Source organism: Diadema antillarum, unplaced genomic scaffold (assembly GCF_040938485.1).
Source record: "Diadema antillarum isolate AM-2024a unplaced genomic scaffold, OU_Dant_1.0 scf00000007, whole genome shotgun sequence".
NCBI classification, from domain to species: Eukaryota; Metazoa; Echinodermata; class Echinoidea; order Diadematoida; family Diadematidae; genus Diadema; species Diadema antillarum.
The window spans coordinates 861734-888234 of NW_027270896.1; the positions used below are offsets into that span (position 1 = coordinate 861734).

At 39.6% G+C, this 26501-nt stretch overlaps 1 protein-coding gene across 1 annotated transcript; it reads right to left on the reverse strand.

Annotated features, from left to right (window-relative positions):
• Positions 1–2552: 2552 nt before the first annotated feature.
• LOC139716404 (DNA helicase MCM8-like) lies at positions 2553–26453 on the reverse strand. The gene is made up of 23 exons (XM_071627954.1): positions 26367–26453; positions 25878–26262; positions 23451–23579; positions 22703–22785; positions 21685–21834; positions 21214–21338; positions 19933–19988; positions 18852–18952; positions 18332–18373; positions 16877–17045; positions 16247–16315; positions 15303–15504; positions 13770–13863; positions 13040–13108; positions 12167–12317; positions 10963–11027; positions 10179–10309; positions 9553–9672; positions 8491–8722; positions 7951–8120; positions 7089–7173; positions 3213–3302; positions 2553–2666 (listed from the first exon to the last, which is right to left on the reverse strand). The coding sequence occupies exons 1-23, from the start codon at positions 26451–26453 to the stop codon at positions 2553–2555; spliced, it is 2919 nt and encodes a 972-aa protein (XP_071484055.1).
• Between the last annotated feature and the right edge of the window lie 48 nt (positions 26454–26501).

Genomic DNA, 26501 nt, shown 5'->3' on the forward strand with positions numbered 1-26501 from the left:
AAGCCAAGAGAAATCTTCTGAGCTATGCAACGGCAAACAAGCTAAACCTGATCACAATCCACTAGGTTTCTGATCATCACATGATGACTGAAGACATTACATCGCGATACTCAGGCACGTTTGAGGGCACCGGAAAGGTGAAACGCAGAAAGATCAAACTGCACATTGACGAATCTGTGCAAGCCAAATAATAGAAATGCAGAAGAATACCCTTCCACAAATGGAAAAATGTGGAGACAGAACTTCAAAGACATCAATGAAAAGATTGAAGGTCCAACTCCTTGGGTGAGTCCCAATGTGGTTGTCCCCAAATCAGGAGGCTCGGTCAGAATCTGCATTGATGTGAGGGAAGCCAAGAAGGCCATCAAACGTGAACGACATCAAGTGCCTACCCTACACAAGCTGATCGAGGACTTGAATGGCTCCTGCATATTCAGCACATTAGATTTGACTGCGGGCTATCATCAATTTCAGCTAGATGAATTGAAGAGGTATATATGTATATCACTACCAGTACCTTCAGCACACACGTGGGAATGAGGATGATGCTTACAAAACCAACCCAATGAAGATCCATACACTGGTTGACACATGGGCATCTGTCATTCATTACACATATGTAATGTGCATCCAACAGTGTACAAGTAAAAGTGTGAACAGGTGAAGTTCATGGGTCACATTTTGAGCAAAGATGGACTGAAAATAGACCGTGACATAGAAGAATGGATCAAGAAAATGCTCAAGCCAGATTCAGTTGAAGCCGACCAGAGATTCTTGGGCATGGTTAAGTACATATACTTGAGTGAAATTTCTCCCAGCGCTCTCAGAAAGAGCGAGTCACTCAAGACAGCTAATCCACAAAGACGTCCCATGGCATTGGGGCACAGAGCAGTAATGTGCAGCATGGGAAGGCGTTGAGACACTCGTAAGCGCAGCGCCAATACTGAGGTATTTTGATTCCCCATGCACAAGTAGTAATGCAGCAAAGCCAACCCGTATTGTATGGGACTAAGGCACTGATTCTGACAGTGACAAATTCAGTGAAGAAAATGGTATTCCATCAGGATTCGAACCTGAGACCTCTGGATGCCAGCCCGGTGCTCTATCGATTGAGCTATCGAAAGACCTAGTACACTGTTCATCTGAGCAATGCTCGTGTGGTCAGAAGCAATTGTAGTGTGTGTGTGTGTGTGTGACAAACACACACACACACACATAAACCTGAAGGATGATTTACATCCTTCGGGTTTATGTCAGGCTTATGTGTGTACCTGTATATTATCATTGCTAATGGTGAAGTCGTGAGTCTTTTCCAGGGTGAATATCAAAGCTAACAGAAGTAACTAAAAAAAAACACCAAGTAGTGAGACATACATGTGTGTATACGTAAGGATTTGACATAAGAGCTGTGATAAATGATGCCATAGAATCGAAAATGGCAGTTGAATAACAAACAAAAGAGCCTCATTTTGCATAAATCAAATATGGCTATGCTGCAGAGGCAAGAAAATAGTCCTACAATTATAGATTTCTGTACAATTTGGATCTTGCCACTGCTACTGAAAGCAAACGTGATCACTATCACATACCCTCTACATCAATAGGATCAACCTTTGTGAAAACTGAGAACAATTTTACCAGGAAAGCACCTTTCAGATATTGTGACTGGTTGGGCACTGCATACCACATATATTTTGCGAGTATGATATTTTGCAAACATGGACAATTTTGCAAGTGGTTGAATTATGATTGAGAACTACAGTGACAGAATGAAAATAAGACCTGTCCCTTTTCAGCGGAAATATTAGTGATTTCTTGCCTCAGACATGACATACAGTGCATTTGTGTAATGGATGGCAATATTTTCGGGAGTAGCTAATTTCATGAATATTGTTCGACTAGCGAAATATGCCACTTATACAGTTTTTCACACCATGAGCTGTTTTCCTGCAGTCAGAAGTTAAAGAAACCTTACAGTCTCTTTGGTCAACATGGCAAACAACACTTACAAAGTGTGGGACATAGTTGTGAGTAGAAGATGGAAAAAGATTTGATGCACACTGGCAGTCGATCATCAAGAACGCTACAAGGAATGTCTGACAGAAAAATTCATCACTTACAAACATGGTATAAGAGTACACAGTATAACCATGTGCAACTTGCATATCTGATGTCTTTGCAAATTATTCAGTCATTCTAAACCAAAGAGTTATCTCTGTGGCTATTTTTTCCAACTTTTGAATCTGCATGCTTTATGTGTTTATGTTACAAAAAAAAATAGATTTTAACTACTTGGGAGTAAATCCAAATATAGCTGATATTTCATATCCAATACAAAAGTCTCTTCCCCTCGTTTCTTCTTTTGATGATCCCCATTCTAGAGGGGGGAATTCTGTCAAATCTTAGTTTCATCACTCTTCAGCAGGGCTAAATTTCCTGCTGCAATGAACCTAACAATTGACATAGTACTGTTTGTGATGAAGTAAACAAGGTGGATTCCGGGTGTCCTGTTAAAGAAGCACCACGCACATGTGTTGCATCACCTCGCGTCTTCAGAAAGATGTTGTCTGGAGCTGGTAGACTCTGGGGCCCTTCTTGAGGAGGTAGTTCTGATTGTTCAGGGATGACACAAACCCCTCAAAGTCTGACACTTGTATGTGAGCTCCCTGCAAATGCAATGTAACAGCAAAAATCTAATTAGAACTATGTCAACCTGTGCTGCAGTTGGGTTAACAAGTAATCAACAATGTTACAGTAACATGATAGAGCTAAATGTGATCAATCAGTCTTAAGAAGTTGTTCAGAATGAGATTATTTAGGCATTGACTTATGATTGATATCATATCATAATTACTTATCACTTATCACTATCACTTAATTATACTTATCTGTAACTCCTTGTTGGCTTGAATCTGGGGCTGTTGCATACTGTGATGAAGTTTTGGAAGGCTCATCAAATTCAAAGGCATACTAATGAAGCCAAGGAATCATGGTAATACTGCATTCTGCAACTTATGTTCCTTACTTTTATGAAAAAAAAAAAGAAGAAAGTATTTCAACTGCTAAAGATATGAAATGTTAAGAACACAATTCCTTAAATTTCTACCTCAGGAAGAGAATTTTGGAATATGTATTATGTTATCGGTATATCAACTCATCTTGTCATACAAATAAAAAGACTACCATCCTTCCATCATAATACAGGGCATTACCTTGGCTAATTCTCTCATCTGCTGGACAGTGAAGATATTGTTGTAGGTTCTTTCTGCCACTCGATTCAATATCGCCACAAATTTCTTTGCCTACAATGAAAGTCAGACAAAGAGTCATGGTAACAATTTAATCAAACAATTGAATTTTACTCCATTTTCAATACTCACTATAAAACATTCCATCCTAAAGAGAAACAGATATGCAATGACATTTGGGAAATTTCACAATGAACAGTTGGAACAAACGCCAATACAAAAATGTTAGAACCACATACTATGGGAGTGTATCATTCGTAACGGCAAAGTTTGTTCAAATAACAGTTAAGATATTTTATGTTACAGTTGATATGATTTCATCAATTATAGTGTATTACTGTTATTTGGTCGTCATTTACTTTGCTGTGTATTTTGTCTGCCTACTCTACTTTTATTGTCTCTATAGACCTTGTATTAATTTGCATTAGTTTGCTTTTCAGCACTGCCTTGCAGTCTGGCACTAATTCAGTTAAGTAATTGATATTCAGTTGTCACCTCCATCACCATTGCTTCAGATACCTTTCCTCTTGTTCAGTTTTGTCACCTTCATTCTTTCTCTATTCAGGTGTGTTCATTCATTCAATTTCACACCTGATTCTCTAGTTGAGCCCAGATAGCTCTCATTTTAATGTAATCACCCCCTCCTACTTGTATCATGTCAGGCCTTTCTTTACTTATTGGTTGAATTATTGAATTAGACTCCTCCACTTTATTAGAGTCCTCCATTTTGATTACGTCTATTGGTTGTAGTAGATAATTTGAATATGTAAATGTTGTTTATGCAAATTATGTCCATTCAGGTGTTTGCTGAAGGCGAGTTGCCCCAAAAATAAATCAGAGCACTACCAGACTTCTTTGACTTCAGTTTGTCTTATTTGCGCTCTAAACATTCTCAACGCTCTCAAGTTCTCTCAACATTAAGTTATCTTCCCTTCTTCAAACAAATGTCAGTTAGATGATTAGCAAGATTTCTTAATAATTTCAACATGCTACAACAGTATTAAGGCTGCACTTTCATGCATGTCTTTATTGAATAAAAACTACACAGATGCATTTTTGTTTTATATGCCAATGCACAGAACTAAGTAAATAGAAAGGATCATAATGAGCACTAAAATAGTGTCGAGCTTCACTGTTAATCAGAGATGACTTTACATTAATGTGTATAATATCATAACATTTTAGAGAGTGGCATCATATCCAGTGGCGTAGCCAGGAAGGAGCAATAGGGGCAGTCAACCCCTTAAGATTTAGAAGGCGAACAAAAGGGAAAATAAAGTTGAGTACAATGTATATGCATGTGTTTCTGCCTCTCATAGACAGCATATCAACCCACTTGAGAGATAGATTCAATGTAACACAGAGGAGAATAATGCATCTAATCCGAATTGTACCGGCTTACTTAGACAAGAACGAGGAGGTCTTCTCCGCAGCAGAAGTATATCAAGAACTTGTCAACACTACCATGTTTGAGGGAGAGATGGACATATGGCGTCAACATTGGAAACAAAGTGATGTATGCATTGCTGAGAGGAAGCAAGTTAACACCGCACTCAAAGCACTGGGGTGGAGTATTGCCCACGAACAGCTCTTCCAAATATCAATTTACTCCTGCAAATTTTGACAACACTCTCGGTGACCACAGCATAAGAATATACTTTCTCTCAATTTGAAAGAACTGCATCTGCCCAAGAGCCTCCATGGGCAAGAAACGGCTTGAGGCACTGGTCCTCCTTCAGACACAGGACGGAGCTACCTTCTCTAGATGATGTTATCGAATAAAGAAAGTTTTCGCAGACACGTTCATAGTTAAATCTGAGACGGACATTTGGCATCAACGTCAGAAACAAAGTGATGGATGCCTCGCCCAGAGAAAGCAAGTTAACACTGCACTCGAAGCACTGTAGTACTACCCATGAACAACTCTTCCAAATATCAATTAACAGCTGCGAATTTTGGCAACACTCCCAGTAACTACAGCACTAGAACTGCATCTGACGCAAGAGCCTTCATGGGCAAAGAACTGCTTATAGCACTGGTCCTCCTTCAGACGCACAATTCGTTTAAAAGTTATTAATTTTTGAAGTTTCTGCTTAGTCACTGCTGGATGAGAAGACTACTACAGCTTGTGATGTCACATGGGTACAACGATATAAAGAAAATATAAGGACAATTCAAGATATTTTCACTTTTCTTGCATAATAAAAGAACACTTGACTTCCCTCTTTCATAAGGCAAGGGGAATAATATTACCCTTAACATACGTCAATGATGAGTCGAGGAAATGTGCACTTTTTTCAAAAAGGAAAATTTTGTGAAATTATCTTTATATATTCCTTATATCGTTGTACGCATGTGACATCATACACTCTAGTAGTCTTCTCATTCAGCAGTGACTGTGCAGATACTTTAAAAATTCATAACTTTCGAACGGATTGTCCGATTTTACCCAAACTTTCACTGATGTGTTCCAATAACATTGCTGCATTCACTCAATTCACATGTATGTAAAGGTGGACTTGTCCTTTAAAGTATTGCGTGTGTGGCTTGGGGTATTCTCTACCTTGTACCCTATGCACACAAAGCATTAAGATGAACATGGGACCAGAAAGTAGGCTTGAGAGAGCTGTATTTTGCCTCATGCCTGTATATACATGGAGTTTGAATGGACAAAACGTGTCCCCCCCCCCCCCCCCTCCCTCAATATATGATACACAATTGACACAACTGACAATCAACACACAATTTATTATTCTAAGTGAGAGTAGAGGGCATTTCCCTCTTCTCACTGTTTAAACGCTCTTCTTAATGCTATTTCTGCTTGGTTGCTTAGCATATCGTCGCTGGGGTGACAAGACCTTGTATCTGCAATTTTGGTGAAAATGACTTTTTTGGATTAATGGTCAAATAATGGGTTAAGTGATGTCCTGTCCAAATCCCAACTGTCTTACTTCAAAAATGAAGCCACCACAGCATGTCAAAGGAAAGGCTTTCCCATTCGCCACAGTGCTTTGGCCGCCATGTTTTTTGGCTCTCCTGAACATTTGACATTTTGTAGATACGAGGTCATGTCGCCCCAGCGACGATATGGTGTTCATGATATTATATGAATCAACACTAGAAATCTATTTAAATGATATTCTTGTTTTGTTAAAAATATCCACATCAACATTTCGTCAGTTTTTGGATACAAAAACCACTAAAAAGCTTGTTCAGGCTTTTGTTATATGTCATGTAGACTACTGTATGTAAAGCGCATAGAGACACTACGGTAGTGATATGCGCTATATAAGCACTGTATTTTCATTATCAAAATACTGCTATCATATTTAAACCAGGGCCCCGTTTCATAAAAAGTTGATATGATAACAACTCTTGCTGGAATGTCAATTGTCATGGTAACGACATGAATGCAGCTTCCTGATTGGCTGTTGCTATAGGAAGTTGTCATTCCAGCAAAAATTGACATTCTAACATCTTTTATGAAACGGGGTCCAGGACTGTTTCAAGTAAACAAAACATGCACCAAATTGCACCACAAACAACATAAAAATGCAAAAAGCTCTCACTGTGGGAGGGAAAACATCCCCTTCCCACACCCTCCCCCCACTCCTACGCTCACTCCGTTTGCTCAGGCTTTGTCACTTCACTCTATCGCATACTACCGCCCCTCTAAGATTAAATCCTGGCTACGCCATTGATCACGTCCAACCATTAATGCAACTTTCAGTTTCTTCATATAGCATAGTACAGAAGGAGGGTTAATGCCACTGTTAATTACCACTATATGAAGAATAAATAAACATACGAGAAACAAACAAAACATTCATTATTAAATACCTGAGACTTGCTGCTCATTCCCGAGCCATGCTGCGACCGCTGGAAGTCCAGAAAACCGAACTGGTCTGAGTAGGTGTCAATCATACTGCAAGGGTCAAATTGTTCAACAGCAAGTGAAGCTTTGTGCCTTTCATTTGCAGTAAAAAAAAAAACGTCCAAATGTCCACATCATAGTGGTAATATTGAAAACTTTGTAGAACAAGTTGTCTTTCCTTTCACTGATGGATGATCAGAAAAATGTCTGTTGGGGTAAGACTAAAGTAAACTGTATGTCTTTGAACTATTACCATGAAGTAATGTGTGTGGTAGTAGGATGCTCGTACAAATGTACTCCTTCAAAGGAGCTATGCCTGTCTCCTACACTATCACTGTCAAATAATAATAATAATAATTGCTAATTTTTGTGCATTTCACACTTGTTAAGTATCTTAATGCGCTTTACGAACTATCATTACCGCAGTGACTGGATACATCATTTCCAACCAGCATTATAAACAATGATCACTTTCCACTCCCTGGAGAGCATTCCAGCCAGTCGTAGCCATTTTACATTTTTATGTTCTTGTGAACATGGTAGTTCAATGGCAATGAGGGAAATGTTCTGATTCATTTGTTTTTGTTCCTTTTTTTTTTGGCTATCGATGCACGATACTCACTGAGCCAGTGATTGACTTCATAAAACTTACACCTTTGATTGTCATATGTACGTCTGCATATCAATAGAAGGTATTTTGAATGCATATGTAACTTGGCATAAAATGCTTCTGCGTATATTGAAATGGATGATGGACGTGATTATCTACGTTCTGCCCTTCACATTGATAAGACGATCACAAAATCACATACTGCAGCACACCCTCACCTGTACTTCATGAGTTCCACCACATCCTCGGCATCAGCCTGGGAGGCCTGCTCCCTGAGTTCCAGCCTGGCCCTGGCCTCCGTCAGCCGGATCATGGACTCTAGCTGCCTGGTGGTGATTGGTGTGCTGTCCATGCCTTGGTGCTGACGACGGAGCTCAAGGTAGAAATTCTACAGAGGTGTGTTTGCATGTGTGCGTGTGTGGGGGGGGGGGGGAGAGAAAGGGGGGGTGGGAGAGAAAGGAGGGGGAATCAAAACTGGGACTATGAAATATTTTACATAACAATAGCATTTGACATAGTAATAAAGATCATCTTATGCCAGTGAGTAATCACAGTTATTTGGCTATGCCAAGACAAGCAGCCATCCAAATATTAAAGTGATATGTTAACAGCACAATACTTTCTGGCAAGTTGTATTGTATTGGGTATACACAGCCAATATCAAGGTAAAGATATAACGAAAACAAGACAGTCATTCACCTAACATTGTATTGCTCAAGAAAATGTCACACAGCAGTTGTTGTGACAAGCCCACCTACCTGAAGAACACTAGCAGCCTCTGGGATCAGCTTGGGGTGCACATACTTCCTCGCATAGGCGATGTACTTCCTGAGTAGCTGGGGTGGGATGGGGTCAAAGTCTTCGCCCCGCCCAACCTTGAGTCTCTCGGAGAGGGGTTTATCTGACTGCCAGAGGCGGTGGGCCTCATCATCGTCAGCTGTAGTGACAGATCCCGAGGGATATCTCGTCACACGCACCCCACCCATGGCCCTATTATGACACAGGAAAATCGAATATAATTTCAAGTGTGACTTTGACAATATCTGTTGAATATAACAATTCAAGTTACGCACTTAGTTTTGTGTGAGTCCTTGTAAATAGGACTGCCATTACAATTATGAAATTTCACAGGAAGATTTCACCTAAAAAGTGAGTACAACCTACAGGGAAAGTAACAAAGATTTACACCATTCGATACATTCGACATATAGCTACATATTTCATCTGTCAAGGGCAGGGGTGAGGAACGTCGAAAGTCTCCCATTGATAGGTGAACTAATGTATCATAAACTGATGTTTGTGGTCTATAAAATGCAGTTACAGTACACTCTACCCCTACAAGAATGTGATAATGCAAAGGATACCATGGTACCATTTTCTCTTTCTCACAAAATAACAACACACAACAACAACAACAACAACAACAAAAACATGAGAATCAGTGGAAGATTGTGAAACCATGACATCATTGTCTTACCTAATTTGCATATGTGGATGTCAATCACTGATGTCACTGTTTTGCGAAAACTTATTTCACATCTACTTTTGCTCTGAAGGATATCATACGGTTCATTTGACTCGACGCCATAAACTAAACTTGATCAAAGAGAGGAATGGCACACTGACTGCACACCAGGGGGATGTTTCATCAATTTAGTCAGCACTGACAAGTTGTCAGTCTCTGACAATTTCAGCAAAATCCTTGGTTTTGATTGGCTGAGATGCTCTGCCCACTGACTGTTGCTATGGTTATTGTTAGAGACTGACAACTTGCCAGCGCTGACAACTTTCATGAAACGGTACCCTGAAAGATGTTTCACCTGTGTTTCCCAGCATGAAGGGCCATCACATGCTCAGAGAGCATCGAGTCCATCTCTTCATCCGGTTGGTCAAGCAGGATGAAGACCAAATCAAATCTGGACAGGAGAGGGCCACTCATCCTGCCAAGAGAAATGTGATGCAGAAAATATTTCACTTGATTTACTGTGACTTTTTACTTGATTTACAGTGGCATTTCTCTTTATGTCATATCCTTTTTTCCCTGCTTTGATTTTTAGGGGAGGGGTTTGGGAGTAGATACAGAAATTGCCAAAGTTTAGGCAAAAACACTGTATACGCCATATACATTTAGCGAGTCTAATTTTCTGTGAATCGGGACTTCCCGACAATTTAGTGAGTGGGTAAATTCGCGACTGTGAAGTACAGTACTGAACGGAGAAATGTATGTGTGCATGTCACACATTCAGAGTTAATGTTTTTGCATGCAGTGAATAGCACCTGACTCGCGAAATTCGCAAAAAAAAAAATACCTTGCAAAATATTTGGCATATACAGTAAATGCATCAGAGGTTGAATGAAGAACTTTTCTCTTTATGATAGTCTCTTTTCATCCCAAATGACATTTTGTTTCCTGTTCAATAATTTCCAAGCTCATTCTAGAACGTACCTGAGGTTCTCTGAGACAGTCTTGGCCTTGTTGTAATGGCCACCCACAGGGTTGGCAGCAGCCAGGATTGAGGTCCTGGCAGGAAGACTACACACCACACCAGCCTTGGCTATACTGATACTCTGCTGCTCCTGTGTTGTAGTATGCACCAAACCAAACATTTATAAACACTAATCCCCAGTCGGATGTTTCGAAATTCAAACAACCTTACCAAAACAGCAGAGGCAATATTACAGCTTAATTCTTGCTCGCATCACATTTACAGAATTGTACATGTTCATATGAGGACCTGTGCAATTGAGATCATTAAACAATCTAATCGATTTTCCACACTAATACGACTATATTTACGATATTTTTAGCATGCAGATAGTGCCTCTATGTTGCATAATGATTACAATTTTCCAATAGTTCTGCGACACTGAGACACCAAAAATACTACAGTGGATTCCAGTTATAAGGAAGTCCTCAGGACCGGCAGTTTTCTTTCGCTATATTGAAATTTCATTATAATCGAACACGTAAACAGTAAAAATACATAGAACAGATAATGTTACAGCCTGAATATTTACTTTGTTGTAACTAGAGTTTCATTATAACCGTGTTCATTATAACGGGAGTGCACTGTATCAATCATAAGGATCACTGTCAGCATCTTGACATTCCATGACAGAAGTGATGACAAACCAAGTGTAATATCCGCTAACTTAAGACCTCCTGGGCCTCCTTATACACGAGGCTGTTGCCAAATTCATCTTCTCTGACTGCAGTGAAAATAACTCACCATGGCCTCCAGCAGGGCTTGGTGCTGTGATCCCATCTTGTCAAACTCATCTATGCAGCAACATCCTATGAGGGTGTGAGAAGATGGTGAAAGCACTTTCAGAATCACTTCTTGCAAGTGTTATTCATATGCCAATAATTATACATGTATATGTATTCTCTGCCATACTGTGATTTGAATATATGGTTTTAATACTAATTCGCTCTGACAAACTTGTTTAAGTTAGTTTATTAGGGCCAGGAGTCATGGACCGCCAAGTTCACATTGCCATATTCATCTATCCTGCATCAATCTGCAAGTACCATATATGGACAAGTTACCACAGAGTGAATGACAGATCAGACTTAATAGAGCAAATGATTGGAAAGGCCAGTCTTGCACACACCTCAAAACAGGAGGATTAGTCCAACCAAATGAAGATTGATATTGAATGACATTGCTAAAATTTTGTTGGGTGGATAGTGTTTCATCTTGTGTTTATTTTACCATTGAATCTGTGTCAGTGGAAAATGTGATCTACTCTCATTTTTCTCCAAAAAACTACTGAACATAGTTGTACACCACTTGTTCCATACCAGGGCTACCAACATCAACTGATCAAAATCAAGGAGATTCTAAAGAGCACTCAGGTTGATACCTGCCTGTTACATACATCTCAATAGGCAACAGTAATTCCCAAATCAGGGAGGATTTTATATTCTTTAGTCAGGACAAAAAGAGATCTTTCATTATTCAGGGAGCTTCTTGCAGAATCAAGGTAACTTGGCAGCTGTGTCTTACCCATGACATGAAATCCAGCTTTGTGTTTCATTTTGAATCTCAGAACAGATCAGCCTGGAATGTTTTATACTGCTTACATTTCTGAAGCTATGATGTTCAAAACAAGTGATACTGCACAATGCCCCTCTCACAGACCTGACCTAATACATTCATTTCATGCTACAGGGTAAGATATAAATGTGGAATAATGACAATGTCGCATTCACCCATGGTAGCCTCTGATTGGTTTCAACACTGCTTTTCCAGAGGGCCCTGCCATTCTAATTTGCCTAGCCATGCTAGGTACCCATTTTACAGGTCAAGGAACATATGATGGATAAAATGTCTTTCACAATATATTGGCATCATGTGGGATTTGAACTGAGGACCTCTGGTCCAGAGTCAAGAGTCTTAACTGCTCAATCACATCATGTAGGTCACTCACCCTGATCCCCCAAGACTAAGGCTCCCGCCTCCAGGGAGTAGTCACCCGAAGACCCGTCCTTGGTCAGGGTCACTGTCAGGCCCGACGTCGTGGTTGTGTTGCCACAGACATAGACACCCCTGGGGGCAACGTTGGATGCTGCCTGCAGCATCTACACGGATCAAGATATTGCAAAAATGATGAACATATGCTGTACTCACACTACTGCTAGCTATCACAACAACCCAAGGAGCAATACAATCATCACTTGTTCTTGAGATAATTTTACAATCGAGTAGACTACTACCTTACTAATGTAGTGATTCTTTTTTTTTTAATGTTTTTAGGAATCCAGTCAATCCAGTCATTCTCACCTCATTATCTACATTTTCCTTTGCAAAGAATTCCTGATCAAAAGTTGTGGAAAATTTACTGTAATTGCAACTTGGTATACTTGGTACTCAACCCGTTGAGGACGGTTTGATTTTGCTACAACATGCATTTCCCATAGACACCTGCCCGAGTATACTCGGGACTCATCCTCAACGGGTTAAAGGTCCACACAACATCGCATATCATAAATATCCGTACACACCATATAATTTGCAAAATGAGAGTGGTGGAAATTCACAGGTAGTTACACTCTGGATTTTTTTTTAAAGTGACAAAGTAAGATATAAGTCAATAATTTCCCATCTTGGAGAGATATACTGCTCTTGTATCATGGCAATGTTTTGGCTTATTGAGTTTGAGGATATCAGTCAAATTTCAAAATTCACAAAAAATACATGCACCACAAAAACATATGCTGTGTACTGTGTACAATCATTCACAGCAGGAAAACATTAAAAAGAGCCATTTATTGACAAAGGATGAGCAAAGATGAATTATTACCTGACTCTTTCCCAGTCCTGGATCACCTACAACCAAAATGTGGGGATCTCCGCGCACTGGAATACGATTCTGCAATATTGATTATTTGAGTTATTGTTACACAATGAGAAACACGTCAGCAATTATTCTGATGATCAAGATAAATAAATATTTCACAAAATCAAATTTAACTGGCTCTGAAGATATTTCATCTCAAAGCTAATAATTTCTTTCAATCCTCGAGCCTGGAATGATTATTGTCATTGTAACAATAGTACTGCAAATTAAACTCAGCAGCACTACATGAATTGGTCGGCAGAGATCTAGACAGCATTATCTGCAGTCGAAGATCATTATCAAACATTTTCTTTGATATACAACCCTTTCTTTGTGTTACACCTCTTGTCTTTGATATACACTAGTGACCAAACATTTACATGACAAACTTATTGTGAAAAGATATATACATGTACTGTAAAACACAATATTTTCGCTGCATGAAATTTTCGCAAATGGGAGCTGACAGCCTTATTCGCATCATGAAATTTTCCCAAGTTTCCTCTAACATTCAATGCATATAGTGTGGACAAGAAATTTAGCGTGCATTTTAATTTCACGAATCTCAGCTCTCGCGAAATTCGCGAAATTAAAATGCACACGAACATTCCTCGTTTTACAGTATATCTTCACCTGTTCTTGAATGTACACATTTGATATGTTTACGATAAAACTTGAATTGGCACCACAATACCTTGTCATTGGCATACTTGTGTGTCCCACCAAAGAGTCCAAGAATGAGGCCCGCCTTGACCAGCTCATGCCCATAAATAGTTGGACAGAGAGACCTGAGAAAACAAAGACGATAAAAATGTAAGGGAATTGAAGAGCTGGTTTCAAGAATACAATCCTAAATGCACTTTGTAAAAAGCTTTCAACTGCATACAAGCATTTTTATGTTGTGGGCTTGTAGGCTGCTCACACTGAGTGACGGTTATAGAAACAAAAACACAAAAACAAAATCAAGCATTCAAAGTACTTTTAACCCTAATCAGGCTGGGCTTTTTTGGCTATGCTATATCTGGGGGGGGGGTGGATTCCGCCCCCCCTTCAGATCTCGCCTATGGAACGCGCGATCGCGCCGAAAATCGGCACAGGCTACGCCCGCGACGTATTCTATCAAAATGTATGGTTGCTTTCTCCGAAAAATTTTTCTTATATTTTATATTAATTAATTATTGTAATTTATGCATAAAATCAGTTTTGGGCTCTAAATCACTTATTAATGCTCCAATTAAGCTAATTTATTTTTTAAAATGTTTCTTGTATCATTCTTCTGAGACATAGGATAAAAAAAAATGTGTATCGAATTCAATTTCTTATGTATTTTATTGTTTTTTGAAGTTCTTATGTATTTCTTTGTTTTTTGACCTTTTGTTTTTGTTTGTTTTTTGGCCAAAATTTGTCACAGACATTTTTCGAAGCATTATTATGCTAAAATAAATTAATTTCGGCCATTCTAAATGAAGATATGAATTTTTATGTGAATTAATTGAAAAAACACAATTTGCATTGGATTTGTACACAAAATCACGTTTTGGAGCAATTTTGGGGTTGACAAATTTTTTTCGAACAGGCGTCGCGTCAAAATGGTACGCGCGGGCGCAACAATTTGGGTCTCAAAAGTTGCGCGATACTTGAAAGAAAAAAGTCATGAAACATCGCAGCGGGAGCTTATCGCGTTGCGAAGATATTGCGCGAAACGTCGAGGGGGGGGCGGATTCCGCCCCCCCCCAGCCTGATTAGGGTTAAGAAAAGCCATTTGATCTCATGAACAAGACAAATCAGCTGGTGTTTCAACATATATATAATCTTTGCCTTTACTACTACTACTACCACCACCAACATGACTACTACTACTACTACTGCTGCTGCTGCTAGTGCTTCAACATTTATTGTTTCTGCATCATACTACTACTCCTACTACTACTACTACTACTACTACTACTGCTACTACTACTACTACTACTACTACTCCTACTACTACTACTGCTACTACTACTACTACTACTGCTACTACTACTACTACTACTACTACTGCTACTACTACTACTACTACTACTACTGCTACTACTACTACTACTACTACTACTACTACTACTACTACTACTACTACTACTACTACCACCACCACCACCATGGCCGCCGCTCCCACCGCTGCTAGTGCTTCAACATTTATTGTTTCCGTAGCACGGTCTTATCAAAGTTTGAAATAAGGAACTTATACCCAACTATGAGCCTGAAAAGATTCTCCTGGCTCTGAATCTCCTGTATGGCATAGAGTTCCTTGATGGTGAAGTCCACAGCTGCTCCTGACGTCCCGGCACTGCCACCCTCCTCACTAGTCTTCTTGCCCTGCTTCAGGTTGGACACGGAGTTGGCTCGGATGTACAGGAGGAACATGCACTTGTCCTTGTTGCGACTTTTACCTGAAGAGATTGGGATTGACAAGTCAGGAATTGTATGATATACATAACAATGTTATTACTGTGGGCGATACTTCATAATGTTTTCTCTAATTTCAATGAATGATAATTATCACCTGATCAAGTAATGTTAAACTGGGTCATTAAAGCAAAGGGGAAAAAAAAAAATATGTCAGCAAATGAAAAGATATATCTTGATGTCAGCCATGTAACCTCAAGCTAAAGTTCAAGTCTATTGCCTAAATATCCTGATGCTCATCTAGATTTAATTAAATCTCCTGGAGTTTACAGACTCAATAGCGTGGAGTAACCATGAAGTGGGCAGGCTGGCCTGGCTTGGATATTTACCAGAATCCCCATAACAAATTGTACACAGCTTTATCAGTGATCTCTATGTACAAGTACACACACAGCTGAAAAACCTCGACTGGAGTCGGCCGTTGCCAATTTGCGCACCCTTTGATGCACATACCGTTATTCCCTGACCAATGCTATTTGTGAATTTTGAATGTACCCTGGTGGGAAGCGAATGAATCAGGCCATTCATGAATCCCCACCCTATCGGGTCTTCAAAGGTCTGCAGGTGCTCTATAAATGTGCTGAAAGTCTTTGTTTTGATTGTTACTCCATTTATGATAACAGGAAAAATGAAAAGGATTTGGAAATCTTTGGAATCGGCTAAAAAAGAAAGGACCTTTAATATACGTGCTATCACGTCCAATGATGATTTTCTGTATCAAATTACCTTCCTCCACATTTGCCACTTTGACAATGCCACTGACTGTTACAGTATCCCCTGGCACACAGGAATCAACTGAAATTAAAAGAGAAATCCATAATCCTTCTGACAGTATACATGTAGTGGGAGTTCAATGTAATGTGTATCATCTGCATGATATAACATATCTTTATAAAGTCTTCATGATGATAAATGTTAATAGGCCATGTAATCTACGAACAGTTGATACCTACATCAATCTAGCAGATTCACAAAAACAAAATTTGTGATCTACATTGTAAAAGACAAACTGGTGTGAGGTTTCCTGTTTTTCAAGACAAACTTTAATCTTAGGAAAATTATTGCAAACAGAATCTTAGGAAAATTATTGCAAACAGAAATCATGCTACTTTTGGATATTCCTAAAACAGTCATCTTAGTGAAAAAAAAAAAGTGTCACATAATTGCCTGTACAAGTATCACAAGTATCACACAGTCAACTCTGATTTTTAAGTCCAATCCACTCCTACTGGAGAATGAGCTCCAACATGGCCACTATCTAACTTCCCAGATGGCAATGGAACATTAACTCTAATGCCTCTATTTACAGATAGAGAGCAATGCAATGGAGTGCAACAAAAAGGCAGTTTCACTCACCAAGGTCGTGCATGAGTTCGCACTCTACGGTTCGCGGGATCCGACCGGTCTCCCGCTGCTCATCCATAACGATCTCCTGGAGTTTAATGGTCTGCCAGTCGGCAGTCTCTGTCAGGGCAGAGCTCTGCTGAGGGACGAAGGACCGACCCCTACACTCTGGAGCAAGACACTACGGCAAACAAAAAAAAGAACATTCTTTCTGAAATACAGGGGGCTCCCGTTACAACAAATTGCTCGTACAACACATGTCGATCATTCTATAAAACTAATTCGATGCAAAGAGTGAATCTTAGCCTTGAATTAATAATGTGAACATCTTTGTAGTAAAACATGCTTTCAGATGGTGCCTTTTGCTCTTGTAACATTAACGTTTTCAAATTGGTGCAGATCAATCATGTTGTGTGTGCAAGTGATGCTTTACCCAGAACACATCTAAGGTAGTAAACAGCTCTGTATCAGGACTGTACATCATCAAGCTTGCTGTCAATTTTCCGTAATCACCTAGTCAATGTATAAACAGCTGTATCTAATTTTCACATGTATTTGAGGTCAGTGTTAAAGTAGTACATACAATGAACATACAACAGAAGCATTCCTCATTCTTTCTCCAATCTTGAAAATTAGTGTCACACAGAACAAGTACTGTGAAAGTGGAATTTTTTGTGCGAGTAATTTTTGACACTCAAACAGGAAAGACAAATTTCATGATTTTGATTTCACAGATAGTCATGACAATTGAGGGGCACTTCAAGCAGCTCACCAATGCCACAGCAGTTAAAGACTTTGGCAACACACACTGGAGTATGGGTACACATTAGTTCCATGTAACACAAAATGTGTGAATATTTTTGACACTGCAAAAATGTCCACTCTCACAGTATGTCAGACCCACATTGATGGCAAAGAATTCCAAAAAATAGAAATAAATAGATATGTTTCTGGGGTATGAGCTTTCTTCAAACTTGTCTCCCTCTGTACAAATGAAAGTTGTAAGATCGCAACTACTACTGGAAAATGAGCTCCAACATGGCCACTATCTGACTTACCGGATGTCAGATGAACAATAATTTTGATCAAATGCTTGCCTTTTTATAGATCATAGAACAATGTCAGAATATTGAAGCTTGGGTATTTGTTCCAAGTTCATCATGTCATTACCAGCAACCAGGGATTGCCTGGTGGTAGTGTCGCTGCCTGGAAAGCAGTAGATGACAGGTTTGATTCCTGCTGGTTCCTTTTTTTCCAACATGCTTGTTAAAAAAGTTGATCAGCATGGCAATCTTACAAATTTTGAGGGAGACAAAATGAAGAAAACCCATACCCCATATCTTCACCCTTCTGCATAATAATCTCTTGCTTTCATTCAGATATTTTTTTCTCATTAACTGGTGGCATAATCATGAGAAACACACTTGATACAGCTGTGAAACAAGATACCGATAGACTTTGACTAACCTTTGTTGGCAAGACATACTTCCCCTCAGGCAAATTGACAATCTGTAGAAAAAATGGACAAAAAACTCCTTTATTCACTTCTCCTCAAGGGGTAAACCTCAGGAGCTACAAATTTTAGAACAAGACAAGACCAACTGACTGATCATCTTAGCTCTTTTCTTTTTTTTTATCAGCAGTCTTTTAATAGATGCAGGAGAGTAGCAGGCTACTATCGTACAACTAAAATGCAATTAGTGAAACATGATTCAACGAATCCCCCTCCCGAGGGGGGGGGGGGGGGGGTCCTTGAATCATATAGTGACACATATATCTGCTATTTAAAGGCTTTTCTAAGATCATAAAAATGAATCGGGAATGAATATCAAAGACATGTATATATAATAGCACATCCACAATGCATGTATGAGATAGAATGTCAAATGATGCAACACAACATGAATGGATGAAATGATTTTTGCTGATAAAAAGGACTGGAGGTCAAGAGAAAGGACAATATAATTGTTCTTAAACGATACGTCACCTGAATGTCCCCACATGTATTACACAGGAACGCCATCTTTGTGCAGAGAGGTTTGATGTTGCTCACTCTAACGACTGTCCCCTTCACTGACACAAACTTTCCTGTTGCAAAGTATCAAAAGAAACAAATATGGGAATGGCGGCTAAATGGATAGCACTAATGTACTGCTGCTGATATGAAAAATACTCTGCTACCTCATTCCCTATGAAAGTCTTAATCTTTCCACCAGGTTCCCTTTGGTAATTGTCTAAAATCCTAGCACGGTAGATATAGAATGTAAGCAAAGTGTCCCTGTAACTGTAAAGACTAAGGCCCGAATTCACGAAGATGGCACAAATCAAACCATGGTTTAAACCATTGACAAAAACCATGGAGCGCCACGTGTCGCATGGAATATTTCGTTACGAAATCAGTCATTTCGTCGATGAAATGTTTATTTTGTAACGAAATGACAACATTTTGTAACTAAATGAACATTTCGTCCACGAAATGATAATTTCGTTAATGAAATGGTCATTTTGTTGACGAAATGACCAATTTCATAACGAAATATTCCGTGCGACATGGTTTTTGTCCACGGTTTAAACCATGGTTTCATTTGTACCACCTTCGTGAATTCGGGCCTAAGTGTTAAAAGATGTGTCTCCCAAATATGACATCAAAGAGTTAAAATCTTATGGACAGACAAGCATCAAATCTGGCGTAACCTTCCCTTTTCAAACACCACTTGGTCAAAATACGAAAAATGGTGAGGAAAACACACATTTAGGTAAGGTAGACCCCATATTGATACAGTTTCATTAAGAGGTTTTGTTCTGAAGACTAATGTAGCACACGTATGATGCACACAAAGTATAAATCATGGCAAAGTTGTCCATTACAAAACCATGAGAGGAACGTCTTTGCTGAATAGATATCATACTATTCTTCCTCTTCATAGATATCCCCCATTACTGACATTTTCATGAAAAGATTACATACGATTATGAAAAGCTAAGAATTAAATGCACAGAAAAAGCAAGAATGTACAAATCATGGCATGTGTTTATAAATGCAAGAGCAAGTCATGGTTTATACTCACCATAGCAATTTGCTTTCAGGTTCTTGAACGCTGTGATGGGTTCATAGTTCAAAATTCTGAAAAATTGCAAGCATTTACACAATTGAAACAATTATGATCACTACTTTCAATAACATACTGTATACGCTATATATTTCGCAGGGGTTTTATTTTCGCGAATTTCGCGAGTCGGGAGCTATTCGCGAAATTAACAACACGCGAAAATATTACCTTCCAAAATGAATCCCTTGCCTTGATGATACGAACATTTCAGTACTAGTATACCACGTCACGGCTTACCAAACAGACCATACTGGCTGAGCTTGTTTACGCACGTCCACATCTACTTACGAATACTGTAGAGAGCCAATCCATTATTGCAAGGGGACCACTCGTCAGAAATCTAGCGCGATGGACTTAACCACTTCAAAAATGTTGAATTCTAACTTACTAGTTCGCAGAGTTTGGTAAGTTTTTTTCATGCAGTGTATCACTAGTATCATTCTTATTTGCTAGTAAGTTGAAAATTCACACTTTCTTTGCCACTTCATATTTTCTCTGGTCCCCCAATCGCGAATTTAACCACTCGCGAAAATGTGTGACAGCGGCAATTCGCGAAAATTTATGTACGCGAAAATTATAGCGTATACAGTATGGCTGAAATGTGGTGTGCGTAAAGAGAAAAATGTCAAACCAAAAGATTTACACATGAATTTGAATCGAGCATTTTTGACGTACCAGTAGACAACAAACTCACTACTTTAGCTCTGAATGCGAATTTGACTCAAATATAATTCTTTCTTTCGTGACATCAACAGTATTCATTTGACGATACACAGATGTAAAATGTGCCATGTGATGGTCATGCACCAGTAGGATGAAGTGGACAATTATTGATGTTGAAACCAGTTCCATCATTTCAACACTTTTTAATTGGTGTATCTTTAAGTCAATATTCTCAGGGCACTGAACTGCACTACCCATTCACTTGCAAGCACTATCACTCATTTGCATATATACTCTATCCTGGATTCCCCGATAAATCCCATATCCAATCTCTTTTCCAAACACCCAACATCCCCATACATTCAATAATACTTGTGTAAAGATGTTTTTGCTGCTGTTTTATAGGCATCTATCATTCTACTACAAATGATTCTTAAAACTGCACAAACTTTGCCACTTCTTCCCCTGTTCTGGTGGGGAACAGAAATGGACCAACACACTGGCTAAACTTGCACATCATTAAGCATCAGTATGTCCTCACCGATGGACCTGCTCGTGTGAGGTTTTGATACTGACCTGGCATGGATGAGTGGAACCTGGACCAGCATGGGGGGTATGCCAACGGAGTCATGGGACTGACTCTCCGAGTTCTCCTGCCTCTGCAGGACTGCTGCTTGTCGTTCCAAGTCCTTGGTCCAGACCTAGGGATTGGAGCAAAGCGTGTACAGGAGGCTCTGTTGTCTCACTTCACAGACAGCATTGAACAGCATGCAACAGTATAAACTAAAGACTGCCCACCTGTGTCTAGTTGGCTTCAGGTCATGCTTTTAGTTAATGCATTCTTTCTCATGCACCATAAGAAATAAAGACCGTGCCTTTTAATCCAAAAAATTATAATACTACTAACATCTGATCCAAAAGGATCTTGAAGCTCAGCCGTCTGCAGCAAAGCAAGATAGAGTGGCAACTTACTGTCGAATTTAGCCTTTTGAACATATGTCATTGATAACATTCTCTCTCTCTTTCTTTTTCTTTAATTGGAAATACCTGATGAAACGCCACACCAAGACAATTTATGATGCGTTGAGGCATTTCCTTGAGGTCTGCCTTGAGGGAGGGCAGAGTGTCGCTCACAGAGGGGTCACTCAACAGTTCCTTAAAATCCACCAAGATGCTGCCCCGCTGGTCAATTTCAGCCTGTTCGAAGAGAATGAGCACATGAAGGAGAATATGTAAAGACCTTCTAATCTGCATTTTCCAATGCCCCCTCCCCCATCCCCCCCCCAACACACACACATACACACAAACACATAAAATATCATGAAGGCCAATATTACAATTTGACTAGAATAGTTTGATGCATTTTACCTAGTTTGAAAAAATTTATTTACTCCTTTAAATGCTAAATGGAAGGTGTTTTTTTTTCTTTCTTTCAGCACTAAAACAAAACTCACTGGAGTTAGCCGAGACACTCAGAGAGAACACTTTTCACATCTATACACTCACAACAGGCAGAGAAACAAACCTACACACACATGCATGTATTTATATGGAAAAGTTAAACTAAACATGGGTGCATGTGCTATATATTTTACTCTTTTTACAGGTATCTTGCTGTACCATCCCAGTAAAAAACATGAACCTTGCTCAATCATACTGCCATGCATCACCTTTCAACCATTACTACTGTTTGTATACTTTGTTCTGAATACCAAATACCCAAAATGACAAGAATGAAGATCCTTTCCTTTTTGTTGTGACTAAATAGAAATTTTACACTTTATCTACAAGATCCAGTATACACCATACATTTCACAGAGTTTTCATTTTCACTAAATTTGCAAGTCGGGTGCTATTCATGTGAAAGTATGAACTCTGATCCCAACATGAATGTGAATGTGACGTGCACATTTCAAAATTCTTTACTGTACTCCATGATTGTGAATTCAACCACTCGGAAAATGTAAGGAAGTCCCAATTCGCAAAAAGGAAGACCTGCTTTGCTTTACTGTACCAGTACCAGTATGCAGTAATGTCAGGCATGGCGGGACACGCGGGACTGTACCTTGTCATACTTGGCAAGTCTTGGTCTGAAGAACATCTCAAAAGTCTCAATCTTAGTCACTGTTGAGGATTCTGAGCTGTAAGCTATCAAAAAGAAATGAGAGAAAATCGGTAAAATTTTGAACTTATGGCAGTGATGCAGTAGACCTGAGATAGGGGAATAGGTGAAACAAGCACATTGTGCAGGGACTTGCTGGTAAGAGACAGGTTTCAGCATCATTGAAAAGGCCTCCTATGCAAAGAAACACTCATTACGTGAGTTGGACAATACAATTTGTGCAGATGTAAAAACATATTGTTAGCTGTTTTAGCTGTTTCAGCTCACACATTCTATCATTGTGAAACAGCACCATACTTAACTATAAGTAGCTAGAATTAGATGTACCACATCTTCATTTGTCTACTACTGCATCTATGACATACTTCCATCTGTGTGCTGTACATTCATACTGTGTAGATCTTACCATACATTCATCTGCATGCAATTCTGTCATTATTTTGAGTTCTATCTCTCCATCTATCAGGAAGCTGGAATCTTGTCATTACCATGACAATTGCCATTCCAGCACGGTTGCTATCATATCAACTTTTTTAATGAAATGGGGCCCAGGTCTTCATCTATATAATATGCCTTCATCTACATACGTGCTATACCTTGATCTAAGGCTTTCACCATGATGCATATATGCTCCCTTTGTCTTTGTAATGCATCGCCTGTGTATTATTGAGTCTTCATCTGCATACCTTACCTTCGTCTGTAAAGTAGAATCTCCAGCCTTTGTAGGGGACAAGACTGCTGGCGAGTGCCTCCATTTCAGCATGGCGTGTACTGGAGACTGGTACAGAACTGTTGGAATTACTGTTTCCATAGCCACCTCCTGTAAAAGACGGAAATGTGACATGGGATTGTAAATCACTCACTCCTCATTCCTTCATCTATCAATAGATTGACACAGAATTAGTCAGTGGTCATGATGCAGGCTCTGCAATTATAGAAAGAAAGAAAGAAAGAAAGAAGAATCTCTATGCCATCAGCATAGAAATTATTCACTTCCAGGGAAAATATACTTCATAATGAACATGTTAAATATTTGTCATTACATGGTTGCAAACATTGAACACAAAGTTAGAGTGAAATGTTGAAAGGTAGCATATTTACTAGGAAGGGGTATTTGTGGGCACAACCTTGTATATAGGGAACTTCTGTATTTGTCATCATATGGCACTATCAGGTACATAATCTCCACATTTTTGCAATTGCAGTCTCATTCCTTCTGATACTGTCAAAAGAGTTCATCTTAAGTTTTCCTTTTGTGGTAGATATTCATTTATTTCAAGTAGAGCATTATTTATGAAAAATATGATGCAGATTCAAACTTTTCCAACTGTTCTCATCATCTGATAAACTTCAACACTGCTTTGTAGCTGCAGTTGTCCCAGGTTCCAGGTCGCTATAGTCATTATCAATTATGACTGACATTGATAATGACCTGGGACCTGCCTGGGACATGGGACAACCGCACCTACAAAGCACTTCAGAGTGGTAAAGTTCATCATATGATGAGAACAGTTGGAAAAGTTTAAATCTGCATCATATATATATCAAGCACAAAGTGGTACAATGTGGTCAAAACTTTTGGAAAGCATTCCAGCAAATTTTGAAAGTTTTTACATGGACATTACATCTATGAGATGAACACTTGCTAATGCACTGGATGAACTTATGTTATAAACCCTGTGAAGATATAAAACCATGATTCTATATTCACAGCCCTGTGGTAGAATGACCTAGTGTTCAAATACAGCACACATTGCATTGGTCAAAGGCATAATTTACCATTTGCAGATGAAACAAAAACCCAGCATTTGTGCTTCAAAATAGTTCTTAAATGTGAGTAAGGTATAGAAACATCCAATGTAAAAATCTTAATCGTTATGATGGATGTTAAGTATTGTTAAAAATACAAAATGTGAACAATAGTTTGTTTCCGGACTAAACTGTCTACAGTTATGGTTTATTGAGAAAAAACAGTGATATCTCCTTGTATTTTAGGATTTATTGCAAAATGTCAATATGGTAGGATGTTCTGTGATACAACTGACCTACACATATGCATCAAATGTGATGTCTTGAATTTTTTTTGAATCACTGCTCCTAAAGGTAAAAAGGACCTAATTTAATCTTTTAGATATATGCTATATGTATAACAAACATTAAACATTATCATGTTCTATCCACCATACAGTTTTTCATTCATAATGATTATTTATGCAATAAAAATGATATGCAAGGTTTCCAATCATTGTTTACCATCAGAATACATAAGGCGCAGTCAGACTGGCAAAAGATCGAGAAGTTTAAGATCGTGATCTTTAAGATCTCGAAGTTTTGCCAGTGTGACCGCAAACTTCTCGCAAAACTTCTCGATCTGTTTGCGGGCGGTGTCTCCGAAGCATGAGAACATTGTCATGTACAGATGTGAATTGTTTAATTCGTCATAATCACTAGCCATCGGACGGCGCGCACTTTTTGCGCGCGTACAAATGGCCCAAACTTCGCGATCTTAAACTTCTCGATCTTTTGCCAGTCTGACCGTGCCTATTGTATACTTTAAAGGTGCATGGTCCCGGTAGTGTAGAGGGCGCTGCTGATAAAACTGCCAATCACCGTTAGCATTGATACGAAGATTACCGAAGTTGAGCTGTCATCAAGAGTAAAGTGCGTAGGTGTTGCTAAGTAACGTTGCCTTCGCTGTCTTCTCTGCGCATCGCGCATTCTGTAGTAATGCAAGGGTGCATGCATATGTGCTTGTTATTTGACATCACAACAGAAGTTTGCTAAAGCTGTCATCCCCCTCAGCCGAATCATGAGCCAAACTGTGATCGGACCACTGACTACAGTGAATCGGACTTCTTCGGACTCGGGGAAGCTGGGCCACAGCGTAAGCGCCAAAGAGCATGGGTCTAACGTTATAGGAAACTTGCGCCGTGCGCCCGCGTACGCATTTAACTAAAACACCGGGACCATGCACCTTTAAGTTTGAGAATATTTTTCATCCCTAGCTGCATGGACACTTATTTGGCCACCCAAGAAACAACAACAAACAAACAAACACACAGAACCATAGACATGGAATAAAAAATGTCGACAAGTCATAGCCATCACAGTGATATACCTCTACCCCTCCTGTTCCAAGAGTTCCATCCTCCACCTCCTCTACCACCCCTCCAGCCTCCACCGCCTCGGCCTTGATTGCCTCCTCCTCCTCCTCCTCCTCCTCCTCCTCCTCTCCATCCTCCTCTTCCACCACCACCCCCATATCCTCCTCCTCCTCCCCTGCTCTGGTAAGTTGTGAAGTAGTTCCCTCTAGTGTGGTTTCGTCCCCTCCATCCTGGGCCACCAGCAGCACCTCCTCCTCCTTCTCTTCCACCTCGCCAGCTAGAGCCTCCTCCACCACTGCCCTGTCCCCTCCAGCTCGAACCGCTGCCTCCCCCTCTCCAGCTTTGCAAGGATCCCTGGGTGTCACTCATGGCATTTTCATCAGCAACCAGTTTCTTTGCCTGATGGTTAATCATTCACAGTACAAAACACAAATTTAAATCTGCACGTGGGCAAACTGAGCTTTAGTAACAAGTCTAACTTTTTTTGAATAGTCATCAGTTACCGTGATTCGAAATTTGGCGGCATGTAATACGCCTTTGCTGCTGTCTCTGTCCGGCCGCGGGGGCCCATAGCGCGAGCCGCCATTCATAGGATCAGCGAGTGACAAAACTGTACTGCCTATGTACAAAGATCGTAC